The sequence below is a fragment of the Acipenser ruthenus genome, chromosome 13 (assembly GCF_902713425.1).
Source record: "Acipenser ruthenus chromosome 13, fAciRut3.2 maternal haplotype, whole genome shotgun sequence".
NCBI lineage: Eukaryota > Metazoa > Chordata > Actinopteri > Acipenseriformes > Acipenseridae > Acipenser > Acipenser ruthenus.
The window spans coordinates 11815755-11833763 of NC_081201.1; the positions used below are offsets into that span (position 1 = coordinate 11815755).

The 18009-nt window shown below is 39.4% G+C and overlaps 1 protein-coding gene across 2 annotated transcripts; it reads right to left on the bottom strand.

The window, feature by feature from the left end:
• Positions 1-459: 459 nt before the first annotated feature.
• Positions 460-16572, bottom strand: LOC117418610 (protein NATD1). Of its 2 annotated transcripts, none has more exons than XM_034031799.3 (3): positions 16307-16572; positions 11516-11634; positions 460-593 (listed from the first exon to the last, which is right to left on the bottom strand). In XM_034031799.3, exons 1-3 carry the CDS (start codon positions 16401-16403, stop codon positions 477-479), a joined length of 333 nt encoding a protein of 110 aa, XP_033887690.1. In that variant the 5' UTR covers positions 16404-16572; the 3' UTR covers positions 460-476. The 2 variants fall into 2 exon arrangements, with proteins under 2 accessions (XP_033887690.1, XP_058891662.1); XM_059035679.1 differs by lacking the exon at positions 460-593 and adding an exon at positions 6912-9165.
• Positions 16573-18009: the final 1437 nt, after the last annotated feature.

Consider the following 18009-nt stretch of genomic DNA (forward strand, 5'->3'; position numbering starts at 1 on the left):
AGAGGGATAAATCAGTTCCTCTTCAGGAAGGGACATCTGATTGACTGGAGAACCTTCACTTTGCACTGTCAAGTTGGAAATATGGCCTTTCAGAGCGCTGCCAAGGATAGAGGGATACTGTTTTGTTCTTTATTGTAAACACGGTTAGATGACTGGTGATGGAGGAACTTACAATCTATAAGTCCTGCAGTGGGTTCTTAAGATTCAAGACAGCTATAGCCCTTTCAAGGAATTGGCTCTTCGGGTTTCTTTATTTCCAAGAGATACAGTTAAACTTGTCTGCATGTATTCCTCGAATCACCCCCACAAAGCTCAATCGTGGACCAGAGCACATCAACCAAGACATGTAAGCATAGCTCAAAGGAGAATGAAAAATAAATAGGGTGTGGGTTTCCCATGCCCCATGAAGACACTATAACACCCCCCCCAACCCCAACCCCAACCCCAACCCCAACCCCAACCCCCGCACCACTGTATCAATGCAAAACACGCTCCAGGTATTGAGGCTGTGGGTTCTCCTTCACAAACTTCTGAATATACCAGCAGGTAAGGTGAGCCTTCAGGTCTTCTTCAACTACAAAATCCATGGCTGCCTAAACATAAAGGAAAAACAACAGTACTTAGGCTTCATCCATAATGTGTAAAGAGTGCTGAATTTAAAACACTGAAAGAAACTTAATAAATTCAATGACGTTTCGATGACAAGTCTTTTTCAATGTCTTCTAAATTAACCTAGGCTGGTGTTTTCATGATAGAATATTATTTTAAAATTAAAATTAGTAGAAAATTCATTTTAAGATAAAGACAAAATCTAGGTAATGTCTCTCAATGAATTGTCATCATATTAGCAGCAGTCATCCATATAACTGGGGCAAGAGGCCAGTCAGCACTGCTTGGACTACAGGCGTGAAGTGTGCAATAACTAAATCTGTTCAGCAAAGACTCATCTTTCTATCGGGGGAACGGAATTCCTCTTATATTCCAGTATTGTGCCTGATCGTGCCAAGACATCCCAAGATACTTATTCAATTAAAATGTTACATTAATATCTGACTCATGGAAGATTATGTAATTTAAAGCATAAGAACATAAGAAAGTTTACAAACGAGGGGAGGCCATTCGGCCCATCTTGCTCGTTTGGTTGTTAGTAGCTTATTGATCCCAGAATCTCATCAAGCAGCTTCTTGAAGGGTCCCAGGGTGTCAGCTTCAACAACATTACTGGGGAGTTGGTTCCAGATCGGTGTGTAGTCTTCTTGTTCAAGACTGAACAGATTCAATTCTTTTAGACTGTCTGCATACGACATGCCTTTTAAACCCAGAATAATTCTGTAATTCTGGTTGCACTCGTAATACTACTACTGATAATAATTTTGGTTGCTCTTCTTTGCACTTTTAATACTACTACTATTACAAATAATAATAATAATAATAATAATAATAATAATAATAATAATAATAATAATAACTTCACCAAAGTAAAGAAGAGCCAGCTACTGGATTTCTTTGAGTGCAGAGGGGTATGATGAAATTCTACTTCCGTTTACACGACAAACAAACAAACATATTGGGCCTGGTTTTGATGACAGGGCAAACCTCTAATGCTAAAGCAAAGTGCGCTTGCCATTACTTTTGACGATAAAACTAAAAAGCTGGGTGTAATCTGCCTTTGCCCTGAAATGCAATTCTAATGATAAAAACCTTTATCAAAATAGAAGCATATGAGCCTAAGGGCCTTATAATATGCCTTTAGGATATAACGTCCTTTGCAATGCAAGACCTCAGTAACTCTACATACAGTCTGAAGAACAGAGCTCCCACTGTCTGCCTCCATACTCACTTCTTAACCCATCTATTTACATGTTTAAGTAAAAGAAATCTAACCTTTAACACAGTGTAAGTAGTACCCTTTAAAACCATCTACATGCAAAGTGAAGCTTAACAGTGGAGCTACATATAAATGTTCTGCTATTGAGCATATTATTAACTGTTAAAGCAGTCTTTTGGAACATCTGTATAATATGAGACTGACTGATAAAAGCACAGTATATTGCCATGATCAAATAGTGCATGTAATAATGTTCACTATGTACAGCATTCTTCATGTCACCTCACTCGAGAGCGAAATAATGTTCACTATGTACAGCGTTCTCCATGTCACCTCACTCGAGAGCGAAATAATGTTCACTATGTACAGCGTTCTCCATGTCACCTCACTCGAGAGCGAAATAATGTTCACTATGTACAGCAATCTCCATGTCACCTCACTCGAGAGCGAAATAATGTTCACTATGTACAGCGTTCTCCATGTCACCTCACTCGAGAGCGAAATAATGTTCCCAAGTTTCATCACAATTGCATAAGCAGTTAGTAAAGCTCTAAAAGGGTGACATACTGTATGCACAGAATACATTCAATGACAAATGTTTCAGCTGTAGTTTTGGATAATGTAGGACAGGCTAATATCCGTTTCAATGTGTTCATGTATGTGTTGGCTTCTTTTCTGTCATTTCTAAATTTTGTTACTATGTACATGACAATTTTTGTCATTTGAACAGTTAAATATCATCGCACAGAACATTATCACACAGAATGTTGGCCAGTCGATGAAAATAAACACATTATTTGTTTAAGAAAAATAACATTTCCTAAATACATTTTAAAAAGATTCCTTTCACCACAGAAGACCCTCTTTGTAAATACTGAGATGTTTGAAAGAAATAAAAAGCAGGGTGCCCTGAAGGCCAGCTCGATTCATCACACCTGTGTTGTGTGGATCCAGACCATGCGGTCACTGTCTCATGCTTATCCCTTCTATCTGATCCCTGTAGACCAGCTCTATTCATCACACCTGTGTTGTGTGGATCCAGACCATGCGGTCACTGTCTCATGCTTATCCCTTCTATCTGATCCCTGTAGACCAGCTCTATTCATCACACCTGTGTTGTGTGGATCCAGACCATGCGGTCACTGTCTCATGCTTATCCCTTCTATCTGATCCCTGCAGACCAGCTCTATTCATCACACCTGTGTTGTGTGGATCCAGACCATGCGGTCACTGTCTCATGCTTATCCCTTCTATCTGATCCCTGCAGACCAGCTCTATTCATCACACCTGTGTTGTGTGGATCCAGACCATGCGGTCACTGTCTCATGCTTATCCCTTCTATCTGATCCCTGCAGACCAGCTCTATTCATCACACCTGTGTGGTGTGCTTCTAGACCATGCGGTCACTGTCTCATGCTTATCCCTTCTATCTGATCCCTGTAGACCAGCTCTATTCATCACACCTGTGTTGTGTGGATCCAGACCATGCGCTCACTGTCTCATGCTTATCCCTTCTATCTGATCCCTGCAGACCAGCTCTATTCATCACACCTGTGTGGTGTGCTTCTAGACCATGCGGTCACTGTCTCATGCTTATCCCTTCTATCTGATCTCTGCAGACCAGCTATATTCATCACACCTGTGTGATGTGCATCCAGACCATGCGCTCACTGTCTCATGCTTAACCCTTCTATCTGATCCATACAGACCAGCTCTATTCATCACACCTGTGTGGTGTGCATCCAGACCATGCGCTCACTGTCTCATCCCTTCTATCGGATTCTCCAAGCATGTTTGCAGCAGGCCAGGACATTTGTTTCCAGTTATAGTGCTGCTTTTATAAAGTGAATCACAGGCCACGCCGAGTTGTGAAAGCCTGCTGTTTGCCTGCCTGCTGCATGCCGGTGGTTAGCTTTGTCTAATCTCTGCCGGGACTGCCACCCACCTTCATGTTTATTTGAGATTTCTCAGGAGATGCTTTGCATTTATTTTTTAAAGCAATTTAAGCTAACAAAATAATTCCATACATTTAGCCATTTTGCACTTCAGTGTAAAACAACAAATGTATTTTGGTACTATTTAAGGTGGAAGCTCTCAGCTTCGATGCTTTATTCTCAGGTTATCTGTTTACACTTGCACTTCCTGGGTCATTTCACCTCAGCAGAGTCTTCTGGGTCAACGGAAAGAAGACAGTGAAGAGGTGGGACAATTTCACTCTCGAGCTGAAGTGACCAAGCAAGTGCAACACTAAATGAAAGCATGGCTTGCAAACAGAGATTTTCTTAACCAAGTGTAGTACCATATGTTTACTATAACATGCATTTCTTTCAAAACTGAACATTTGAGATACGATGAATGGAGAGACTATCAGCTGCAATCACCACAAAATGAACATTTATTTTCATTTTATCAAAATTACCCAACTATACAAAAATATACAATTAAAATGATTGTAGTCTACAAAATGATTCCATAAAATGTTACCTGCTGTGCACTTTCATTCGTTATAAAGGTATGCAATGTGCAGTTTTGAAAGAAAAGCAAGTTCTAGTAAACTTTCAGGTAGTCTTGTACTTCCCAGGTCACTTCACCTGGAGAATAAAATTATCCCCACCCCTTAAACACCTTCTTTCTTATCAATAACAAATAACTAATGTCCTTTCAGCCAGTAATATGCTTTGACCCAGATGACTTAAGAAGTTAATCAGGAACAGACTTCCAAACAAGCGAGATTCGTGGAATTACTTTGTGAGTTACAACTCGACACACATTTCACTAGTAATTACTTCTTTCTCAGTTGGATTCAAAATCATGCAGGGAATCTTCAGGGAGGCCCTTGAGCTACAACATGTCTGGGAAGCTTGACTGGATATGTTGAAGACTTCTCTGGTTCGTGCCCAGTTTCTACAATTCAATTTTTGCTTTTGAGTTGCTGAAGTGTACAGTTTCTCTCTCCGGGCTGAGAAATGAAATTGTAGCTAAAATAACAATTCAATAAACCTTATCAATTTTGCACTTACATTAGGGGTCATCCAAAAGCACCATCACATACAGCAACCGTACACAGCAGGCTCTTTTTGAAGCTTTCTTTAACCTAGTATAGTACCATACATCGTGTTTTAAAATGAAAACACATGTTTGCTAAAACATGCTTTTCTTTCTAAACTGCCACTGGATGTGCTTGGCATAGAAAACGTATGGGACTATTTTGTTAGCTACAATAAATTGACGTGATACTTACTCATTCTAGGATTTACTTTCAATCTAAAAAGTCTCACTCAAAAGTAAAGAAATGACAATGCATCACATGCAGATTCAGCGAGTCAGACCTGAAGGGGAGCAGAGAAGTTCTGCGCTTCATGCAAAAAAGAATTTTAATAAAAAAAAAACTTTCCTTTGCTTAAACCCTTTACACAAAAACAATGCATAGGCTTGACTATCTATAGTTGTCCAACAATAGAATGCATCAATAAATCGATTCATCGCCTCAGCCTTAAATCGAGTAGGTGGTGCATAAATAATTAAACATGGCATTTGAACATAAATATAATGTTGATCGTTAAAGTAAATTAATAAATATTACTACAATTAATAATTTATTAAAGTAAATTAATAAATATTACCACAATTCTTTATTTTTATTAAAACCAAGAGGTTTTAACATATATCCTCTATACAGCAAAGCAATACATTTTTCAAGCAATGTATTGCTAGAAAAAATAGCTTTGAGCTTGTTTATTCATCATCAGATAATATAATGTAATTAAGAAACGGCCATGGTTTAATATTGCTAATTATACCTTATTAAAAGGCAGGTAGCATGGAAAGGAATAAACTAAACAATAATTAAACACGCTATTAATTTGACTAACTTACTTAGGGAAAGCCCTGTCTGAACGCAGTCCAGTACCTTAGTTTCAACATACAAGAATGCAGTGCTTTTTAGCTCTGTCTTTTACTGAAACATTGCATTTGTTTTCTTCGTTGGTGCAGCTGCCATGCTGAAGTTACATGATGAATAAACTCACTTGCAAAAAAAAAGAAAAAAAATGCACATGGTATGTCTTCTTCAGTTACTATATTATACACTTAAATGTGTATTTTCGACTCTAAATTAATATTTTGATTTCATTTTTACCAGTTTCAAAATGCCAGAGATGATGATATTTCTGAAATGGTTGTTTATTAAAAGGGAAATAAAACAAAAAATGTCAAAGTATGAATACTGTAATTTTTATTTATGTTCATCAGCGTATTTATACTTCTAAATAATGCAGGAAGATTGTGCTTCACTGATCAGTATTCAATTATATGAAGAGTTCATGAGCAGCACCGAGCAGCACTCTCTCTGCTTCGCCCACCCTGTACAGGAATGTGACGTGCATTTTTACAGGGAAATCAGATAATCAGCTGCAAGACAGACACAAATATGCTGATGTTAATGCTTTGCAAGAATGCTCTCAAAATGATAGGTTTACCTCGAGATGTTGGAGTTGATATTTATGATAGTAACTTGCGAAAGTTAGTAAACCGAATGTGAAGGTTGTTTCCAGTTACTGCAAAAAATGTGCATATTTTAACCTTAGATGGAACGCTGGATACCGGTATAGAAATGCAAGTGTGAACAGGGCTTTAGATGATTTAGGGATTAATTCAGTTAACACTGTAAACCCCCAGGCATGTGGTTACATTTCCACGAGTTACTTTCATGTTATGTCATCTTAGAGATCTTTTCATTGACGTACTGCAACACAAATATAATGCCGATATCAAAACAAACATTGGAAGTAAACTTTTATCTAAATTTTGATTTAGATGACGAAATTTTAACTGAGGAATTTCAAAAAGACTTCACAAAACCCTGAGTGAAGAATGTGCTTCTCTCCTCCCAGCTCACCTGTATGAAGAGATGAGCTCTGTACTGCCTCGTAAAAAGTAATAGATTACTGTACAGTACCTTCAGATCTCTTACTTATATCCCAGTTATAGAACATGTAAACATTCGTGGCATAAACAAGACAAGTCATGAAAAGAACATGCTATATGGTATTTATGTCATGGGCGGTAAGCAGCGGAAGGATACCCTCACCCAAAGGCTTGTTTGCTATCGATGCATCCGCCCATGAAATGAAATACTGGAAGTCAGATTTTTTCATGACATATCCTCTCTGTCACCATCTGTAGTATATTGTGTTTGCAATCCAGCCCTGTGACAGGATGGCTAAGTGGTGACGTCAGGGCAGAATTCAGGAAGAAAACAATACAAAAATACGCGTCTTTTGCACCGCAGGCGTGCGCCGTTTATTTAAATAACAAAAATAAAATAAATATTTAAACAAACACACTTCTCACAGAGCAAAAATAAAGGTTTTAACAAAAACAAAAATCACACACACAAAACACCAAACAAATGATCCAGGTCAGGCTGGGCAAATCGCCTTCACTGTTCCTAGATTATTTTTACTTAAAAAAAAAAAAAAAGAGATACATTTTTTTATTATATTTTACTTTGTTTCGTTTTGTTTCTTTCTTGTTTCTTTCTCCTGTCTTTCTCTCGCTCCATTCTCTCCTCTGAACAACTCACACAGAGAAGGGATAACTGCAGGCTTATATGCAGGTGACCATCTCCCGATTAGCAACAAATTACTCAATTAATTCGGGAGATGGCCACCTTCTACACAAGGTTTTTAAATTGTGGATGGGGCTTCCCATCCACGCTACTAAACAAAACCTACAGCTCTTCGCAGTCACATTTAGTAAATAAATAAATCATGACAAGAAGAAGAAGAATACAAAACAAATACAATATAATAAATTGCACAGGGGTGGAGGGGTATCCCGTTCTAAAAATAAACAATACATTTATGGCAGGGCTTTGCCCCGCCCCCTTTTCATGTGCAGGGCTCCTCGCCCTGTCACAAGCCTCAAAAGCACTTCCCATGTTGTCTGCTGGGTGTTTAAAGAAGCAATATAACACAGAGATATCACAGGTAAACAAGTACAGTAGAAGCCTGGTCATCGAAACAGCTTGGGGGACATAGAAATAGTTTGTATGAATGAACACAACAAAAACAGCAATACATGAATATATATTGTACCCTAAAAGGGTTATTTAAACATAAGCAATCTTCTCATACCCCAAACTCTGTGTTTCCTTAATGGTACAGTGTATATAACATCACTCTCCAAAGCACATCTGACAGCGGTACTGAAACTTTCTGTACAAAATAATATGTCAATGTGAAACTGATTCAAACAAGTCAAGCACTGTTTTTTATTTGTATGCACAGTCTATTGCACATACATAACAGTTCAGTATATTTAGTTGCACATAAATCCGGCCGGGACACACATAGGTGACGCAGCTCCGCTGGGCATTCCTGCGGTGCGATACTGCTAGTCCCCAACCGGCCACACATGAGCGGTCTGCACTACGCGACTGACTCTGCTACAGTGTTGCAGAAAAATTGAACGGTAGTTCAGTAACACAGAGTAGGTTATGTACTCTAATATAATGTACAGCTATGGCCAAAAGGTTTTGCATCACCGAGAATCGTATGATTGAGACAATTAAAAAAAAAAAAAAACGATATGAACATAATTTAGGTATATTATTTACCATCATGTAATCAAAGAAACTACAAAATGATAAATTGCAAAAATCTACTGGAAGCCATAATAGTACAGTTATAAAACATTATATTTTAAATAAACACCAATCACATCATCCATAAACAATACATTCTCCCGTTCCCAATGAACACCTAACAATAAAACACATTTACCAGCAAGGCTCTGCCTGCCCCCTATTTACATGCAGGGCTCTGTTCTACCCTGCCACACTGTCAGCAAGAACAATAACATGTCGTGTACAAGTGTACGTCAGGCACTTTGATGGCCAAAATGTCCGAGAGATGCTGTTAGGTTTGGAACTTCTTGAAAACTGGCGACATCAGTTTTGAAAGGCTCAGCGTATTCAAACAGCATGGACTATCGCTCGAAAACATTTCTCTTATTGTTACCGATGGCACCCCTTCCATGGCTGGCAGACAAAGGTTTGATAGCGCGACTTTCTGCAGTAGCTGCACACTGTCTCATTCATCAAAGTGTGCTGTGTGCTCGGCTAAGCGGGGAACGTAAAGAAATAATGGCGGTAGTACTGAAAATGATTAATTTCATCAGAGCAACGTCAAGCTTGCAACACAGCCTCTTCCGAGAGCTGGTTGCAGAATCATCAGTGAGCAACGACGATCTGCTCCTCCATAACGATGTATGATGGCTGAGCAAGGCCAATTCACTGCAGCAGTCTGTGGGCTTCAGAACCAAGTGTGCGACTTCCTGTGAAGAAGCAATCATAAGAAATCAGCCAAGTATCTCAGCATGCTTGAAAACAAAGAGTTTCTTTGCGAAGGTGGCATTCCTAACCAACATTTTTTGCCACCTCAATGCTCTCAATCAAGGATGAGACAAAACCATCATCGATCTGGTCGAAAAACTGGATGTTTTTGGGAAGAAACTAGATATATTTCTGTCAGACTTAACATCATGTAGGCTGCTGCACCTTAACTGGCTGCTACCAACGATGTAGTCACTGCCCTTATGACTTTATTATACAGCTGAAAGAATTTCAGTGCTTGTTTTGACAACTTCAGCATTCCCAGGCAGTCATGTAATCGTTTTGTCTGTGATCCATTTTCAATCAACTCCGATGCTGATTTCTCATCCCATGAAAAGCAAGTGCTTCCCACAAATCGACAAAACAGCTCTGCTACTAGTACGAGTAGATTTGCAGGCATTGTCGTTGCTGAAAACTGAATTCATTAACGCAGCAAATCTGGAATCATTGTGTTCTGCCTATATATGTCCAGAGAACTACGTGACCATGAAGAAGCTGGCTCTGTTTGTGCCCTCCATGTTTGGATCTACTTACACATGCAAAGCGGTTTATTCCACAATGAATGCAATAAAAATGAATGCACAAAATAGGCTGACACAAGAATCTTTGGAGGACGCTACATATCGCTGTCACGTCTATTACACCTGGTGTTCGAAAGCTGATCGCAGAAGGAAAGTGCCCCTTTTCTCATTGAATTTGTCATAACGCATAAAGCATTTAAAATAAAAATGTATGCTACTTTTGAATTTTGTTTTATGTCTATGTATGAGGATTCCAGTACCATACCGAGGCATAAATGTATCATCACAATCAGCAACTACTTTGGAATCAGTGTTGCAAAACACTTAATTTCCTGCTTACGCGCAAGAAATATATGAAGGTCATACGGGGAATCATGACAAGCCCCTTGCGGTAATATTAAAATGAAGTTCCCCTCTCGCTCAGCCCTGCCAAGGAGGCTTCCTCAGGCCAGATGACGGATTTGGCCCGCGGGCCGCCATTTGCTGACCACTGTCCTATGGCTTTCCAGATGTTTGCCTTCATCTCGGCATCCTTGTAGGAAATATGGGTGCTTGGACACCTCCGTCGACACCAGATTGTCATTCATGATTTTTCCTGTCAAGCACATGTTATCACCACTGGGCCGTGATTGGTTAATCCACCGACGGTACCGCGCAGCATTTGGAAAACATCGCTCTGGATTGGATTTGACCGACACTGTGGTATTGTATCGCTCTGGTCTGTGCAGCACCATTCAGTAACATTGCCAGTGATATTGTTGGTAAAATGCCGCCCGATAGCTGACGGCATTGGGCCGCTCATGTGCGTCTCGGCCTTAACAGTTCAGTACATTTAGTTGCATGGCTTTATTGGGCCATTGCTTTCACTTAAAAAAAATAAATAAAAAGGACAAACCATAAATTGAATACAGTACTGAAAAGAAGTTTCAATACTGTACTCTGCAATACAGTGCTGTATTCCATAGTGCTGTTGGTCCATAGAAGCTAAACAGGTTTACACTCAAAAGTTTATGCCGTTTGAAATGAAATCAGGGATAATACAGTTTGACATATTCCTTAACAGCTTGTCTGTACAAGTTTAAATTCCAAATGAAATTAAAAAGGGTTCCACCTTTTTCGCGCTTGCATTGGGTTAATAAGGCAAAGGGGTTTGAAGTACTGGGCTTCTACTGTATATTGAAATAGCAACTGGTGGACCTGGATGGATGTTTGAATGGTTCAGGTGTTGACATGCCTACTTTCTTTGCAACAGAAACCACAGGAGACTCCTCCTTCAAGAGTTCAACGTGGTTTACGCAATTTACACACTCACTGCACTATGCTACGCGACTGCTCTTTCTCTGAAAAACGATCTCCGTTCATAAATTGAAAATACTGTATCCCAATTAAACAAAGTGACATAAATAGCATTGGAAAGAACCGTCTCCTAGAGTTGTATCCCATTAAAGCGGAAATTATCAGTATCCCGAATAGGCGGTGCCGACTATATTTATATATTTGATACAGATATCAACTTCTTTCACATTAGCTGTGTATGTCAACCATTGGATGTGTTTGAACAATTATTCAGCTGTGTTTGCCCCGTGTGTTTCCCTGCCTGCATTTCACCTGGGATGCTCTTGTAATGCAGCTGCTATGCATCTCAGTGGAACTCTCCCACATTCAATTAGATTTGTTTAATTGGTAAACGGGGACAGCAGAAGCAGCCTCTAAGGACACATCTCTGCTGTGTGCATCTCTTGATCACTTGTTTTCGACCCCTCTCCCATACCTTTGCCAGATGCTTTGCGATCCCTCGACCTCTATAGGCATCAGGGACCTCGGTGTGCTGGAGATCCACGGTCTTCTTCCCGATGTATTCGTACAACAACACAGCACGATCATGGGAGCCTAAAAGAGAAGACGCAAAACTATTACTGTAGCTCCCCTATAAACAGAGCGAGGCTAGGCAGCGCTGGTCCTGAAGTGCTGTTCCATTGCAGGCTTCATTATCCATTGATTTAGTACCTGCACCACTTCAGAGGTTACACTTCATTTTAGCAGATACTTTTATCCAAAGTGACTTCGAGACTAGGGGGTGAACTATGTATCAACATCTGCTGCAGAATCACTTACAACAGGACCTCGATTTTACATCTCACCCAAAGGACTGAATGACCTGTGTTTGTCATCCCATGGCAATATACTGTATTTCTATACATTTATGTAATGGAGAAATTCCCACAATAAAGCATTTTTTGTTTAATCCTCAAGAGTGAGATAAACACAGCTCTCCATGTGGGTCCATGTGGGATTATGTATCAAGTACAATATATGAAAAACTTAAACCAGAGGATTTCTTTCCTTAAAATAACTGCCTAACACTTCCAGGTAAACCACGACATCTTGTATAATACTGGGTTAAAGGCATCTCTCTTTGCAAGCCATGCTTTCAGTTAGTGTTGCACTTGATTGGTTGTCCCCACCCCTTCACTGGCTTCTTCCCTGTTATTTACCAATCAGCTGCTTCCCCACTTGACTGACAAGCTTTCAGCCAGTAACATGACGCAGTAGACACTGCTGGGGTGAAATGACAAAGTACAATAGTAGTAGACATGATGCTGAGATGATGATAATAATAATAATAATAATGATAATAATAATAATAATAATTATTATTATTATTATTATTTATTTTTTTATTTCTTAGCAGACACCCTTACCCAGGGCAATTTACAGTTGTATACAAAAAATACATATCAAGAATTAAAGTACAATTAAGAGTAAGATACAAAATACAATGACTTTAGTCCTAATTAGAGCAAATACAAAAACACAGTACGATTTGATATCGGGGTAGTTCAAGAGCAGATAAGTGTTGATAGTTACATCAGGGTTAGATACGAGTGCAAGTGAAATACAAAATACTACAGACTGGGTTAAGTGCAGGATTAGATACTGTAAAATAGGGAGCAGATAAGTGCAAGTTAAAGTTTTAAAAGGCAGAGTGCTTTATTGTCCAGAAGGGAAGAGTTGAGTTTTACAGGTGTTGTCTGAAGAGGTGTGTCTTGAGGAGGCGCCGGAAGGTGGTCAGGTTCTGGTACATGCATTGTCACTTCACGCATTGATTACTGTAATGCTCTATTAGCTGAGTGGCCTGCTCGACCAGTGAATAAGTTACAGCTTGTTCAAAATGCGACAGCAAGAATTCTTACTGGTACTAAAAGGACTGAAAATATCACACCGGTTTTACTAAGACTGCGCTGGCTTCCTATTAGTTTCCATATCTCTAAAATTCTGTTGTTGACCTTGAAAGCACTTGGGGTCTTGGACCTGCACACCTCATAGCACTGCTCCATCGATACACCTGGACGCCAGTGTGACGGACAGATTCAGGGATGCTGGGTTCATCCGTGTCTCAGTATGTCATGCTAGGAGCTTTTTCCACTAGGCTGAAGGCCTAATTGTTCTTCCAAGCCTTTAAAGTGTGATTATATTTGATGTATTTTTGTTTTTTTATTTCACATTGTTTGTTTGGTCTTGTTACTTATTTGACTGTGAAGCGCTTGGAGAAGAATTTGACCGATTGATAGACAGACTTCCACGAAGGCAAGGCAAGCACACTGAGAACTTCCTTTAAACTAGTGTTGTACCACATGTCTGTTTTATGTGCTAAAACAACTTCACATGTGCAACCTATGTAGCTAATGGAAGTGCCAAATGATTAAGATTAAGGAATTATTTTGTTAGCTACAATTCCTTAAACAGCTCATTGGTTTAGCATTGAAGTTGGTGTTTTTATTTCTAATGTACAATGTCCTCTCCACTAACAATAGAGACCCCCAGATTAGAAGTGTCTTCATTCCCCACTTCAGAAAAATTGCCAAATGATGTAAACAAGTGGTTCAGGTCAGCCAGCAGGGTGTATCAATGCACAAAGAAACTAAACAATGTCAAGAACATACAACCCCTGACTGTGAATTCAAAATTAGAGCCATCAGGATGACACCGATGTCTGCCATACATCCCAGAATCTGATACACATTACAACTTAAATATGGCAATACCTAGTCTCACCACAACCCAACAAGTGTTTATCACATAACGTATAAGGAAAAATGTGAAGTACGACATGCCATGACCAACTGCCTCTACTCTCCCTCTGATTATACATCATGGTTTACAGATGTTTGGTAGAAAGCCTCCTCGTGGCTGTGGGGAAGCGTATTCGTTGCGCTGTGCACTGAAGCACAAAGGAAACAAGTATTGTGCATAGAAGCTTGAGCCACATCAATATGCTGCTCCATCTCACTTTAACCTTGAGTAGTCTTTTCATAAGCATTTAGCATTTAGGCAAACAAAGACTAAGCAGACATGACAGTCAGAATTTATCTCTACTGTGTTGTATTAGACATTATAGAGTGCTCAGGATCCTTCAGCCAATCAGAGCGTACATTTTGCCTGCTGTATTCCATGACACATCACGGAGAAACTCTATTCATGACATCAGTTGTGCCGCTTTCAGTTTTTACTCCACAACCCCAGGAGCGCCAAAGCCAATGCGGGGCGCCCACGGAATCCCCAGCAAAGACCGGCTGCATCACACAACCAGGATTGGAACTTGCGACCTCCGATTGTATGACTCACCCTTCACACCGCGCGGCAGTGCTTATACAAGGTGAACCATTCAGGGACCCCTATATATAGCTGGATTTTTAACTAATAAAACTGGTATATTAAAAATAAAGCTGAAGGCCTATACTAGTTACAGTAAGGTGAACGTCTGTGCACGGTTATATCGGCACTCATAAAGCTTAAACGAACCTTGGCTTTCAGAGCCGATACTCTGCCAAACACACATTTGCCATCCCATAACCCTTTTAAAAAGTAATACTGTCGGTAGATTAAAGATCAAACACGCAGTAAATTTAAGAGTGACCTAGTTGTAAAAACACCAGGTTTCAGACGGGATAGATAATGTATTATCTGCAACTCCATGTAACACTATGTTAGCAACCTATACAGAAAACTATTGTTGTTCAGGAGCAGACCATCATACTGCTAGAGACAATAGAACCCCTGCAAACACTTGGTGTTAATGGACTCACATGCCTGATTCATTTGTTAAGCTAAGTAAATGGAACCCCTAACATTTCAGTCACTATGTGCAGATTTCCCCTTCCAAAAGGTTGCCCAAAAACCCAATTTACAATGCTATGGCAGGTGTTTCAAATTCACTATGCTAGATAAAAGAGCAAAAAACTGTATGCTACAATACCAGTCACACTCAACTTATAAGGTTAGTTTAAAGGCTTGTTACTCATTTTGTAAAACATTTTCTCACACAACTTACAGTACAGATTTACATTTGGCATAATGTCATTGATTTGTCTAGTTCTGGGAGTTCATCTTTCTCACTTCTAGCTAAAAAAGAAAAAAAAAATGTCCTGGCATTCTCATTGTAGTTCCTGATATAGGATAAGGCATAAAATAACAATGAAAACAAACTCATGCCAGTAGGACACGGATGCAGGCAGCAATGTGATTTTTGAAGACAGGTGTGCTGTTAACTTTTCTCCTTTACCAAGCCCAATATATCTTGCTATGTGTCAGCTTGCATTTTCCTGTTGTCCAAAGACATTATCAGTCTACCCTTGTTTTGTTTCAAACATCAGGAATGTCAATACCACCCAAACGTATTTCCAACTTTGACCACATTAATGTAAATTAGAAAATGATTGAGAATAAATATGAATTAATTAATTACGTATTTACTTTTTTTTATTGGAAAAGACTTGTAGTCGACACGTTGTCACTGTATCTAAGTTTATTTTTAGTATTTAAATGTAACACTCGTTATAGTTATTATGGGAAATTAAGAAACAAGTGGTGCTTTCAGTTCGGCAGCTGTTACTTTAAGAATTGTGTTCAAATTGAACTTCTTAACTCGACGACACGCTTGCTAGACAACCCGAACACAGCAACCTATTTTTAAACTCATACCCGGGCATCAGACCGTGCACATCGCAGGCCTGCCGCTCCATCCCATGTTGGAATCCCACTACTTGTTTACATATTCACGTCTCAGTCCTTTCTCTCGCTTTTCCACTTTCCAAATCCCAAATCCCCGGGGCTGATGACAATGCGAGGCTCTTCCGTATTATTTTATGTTTTGCCATTACAACCACGTTTGTGTGTGTGTGTGTGTGTGTGTGTGTTAGTACTAAGAAATAAACAAAACAAATGAAGAAAATCAAAAGCTAGTGGGATTAAAATATTATTTAGCGCAGGGGGATTTGACGTTGCAATTTAACGAAGTTCACACCCAAAAGACCGTCAAATACAGGTTTGGACTTGGAGTCTACCCCCCTCCCCTCGCTTCGAGTGGTTTGCAAAACATAAATATTAAATACATGTTTTTAAAAAATACTTGCACTACAAGCGGACGCTTTTTGTTTTATAAAAACGTACACAAACACTGATGAAAACTGACAGCGAGTTCAAGAGAGGAATCATCTAACTGCTGCTGATTTAGAGACAAAAGGTGGAAAAAACTACAGAAAAGTAGCATTCGGTACTTTACCGTTTAATCTTACGGTAAACTGCCGTCGTTTCCTGTCGTGTTCCACTTTGATGGGACAGTTGAGCTCCAGGGCGCTGATCTGAGATGCCTGAGCCATAGCTTACCAAAATGTTAGGTTTGATGATCAGTGGGTGAAATACAGGTGACGAGGAATCGTGATCCCACACAAAACACGCACACACACACATACATATACATACAGTACACACACATATTACAGTACACACAGACTCGCGCAACCCAAGGAAATCAGCTGTAGGATCACATGCAACGTGGGAACCAATAAGAATAGTAAGTGCACAGCGTTCTCGTTTTAAAGAAACAGTACTGAATATGTGTTTTGTGTACAACGACGGCGGATTGTCACAACGGACGTTAAAGTGGTTGACAATAATACTAATACTACGACTACGACTACTAATAATAATAATATGCGGGAAGGATGTTTAGCCATCATGGGTAGCGAGTAGGCACTGACTTGATGTGCCTCCTCGCGTGTGTGCTCAGTGAGTGTAATCCAAAGATTGCTGTGTCGTACGTATTCATTCAGGGAAGTGGGGGTGCAACTCATCTCTAGGGAATATTAGCGTCACACGTTACAGGATTACGGGAAATGCTTCTTTTGCCAGCTGCATGCAAAGTTTGTCAGTCATTATTTTGTGATACATTTACACAAAAGTGTGTGTTACATTATGTAGGTGTTTCCCTTGCAGATGTACCTTGTATGTTTAATACCGACTCCACTGCCAAGAAATATAAGGAATTTAATAAACAATTAATTAATTATACACTTTTACCGGCAATGGTCGTCCATACAAGAAAAAATATAAAAATATCTATACTGCTATAACAACGTTTAAAGTGTTCTCTGGCCCGCCAACCTCGCAACTAAACTGGACACTTGTGTGACAGAGCTTTGGCCTGGCAGGATCTTTTCCATGGAAGGCCTCTCAGCAGCACTTGGACCCCAAAACCTACAATGACATAACCTGTAGCAAAACTCCATAAAGTGAAAAAAAAAACAAAAAAACACAATGATTTAACTTCAGGCATTTTCGGGAATTCTGAAGTGCCTTAAACTGCTTTACTTTAGTATAAACCTGGACACAGATATTGATTTGAAATAAATAGCAATACAGAATACAGTTCAATAGATATATAAATAACATTTTAACATTTTAAGTGAGATTTTGAGCTGATGCAAGAAGCTGGCTCACAGGAGCTGTATGAATACAAAGGGGACCCGCCTTTGTATTCATATGAGGAGACAGTGTTATATGACTTTTTGTCTTTATTTTATTTTGATTGATTGGCACATGCATATAAAACAAAAATATTTAAAAGCGCCAATATCTGCAGAAGCATACAAAGTACCCAAACAAATACTGTAGAAACTCACGACTGCAAAAAACAATACCGCAGCTGGCTTTTCAAAGTAGCCCAAAACCGCAGATATGGCAACATTAATGGAAACCTTATCTATTTCTAGGCACTTTTTCATTGAGTCCCTGACCTGCACACACACCTGGCATGTGATTAGTTCATCTGTTAACCTTTTCATGGTGTGGGACACATTTTAAAGTGCTATCAAGCCTATTCACTAAATACATTGAATGTGATCTTAGAAGTGACTTTTGGTGCAAGTTACACTATTTCTTAAAACTAAACCCTGCTGCTTTATTCACATGTACCTTGTTTCAACA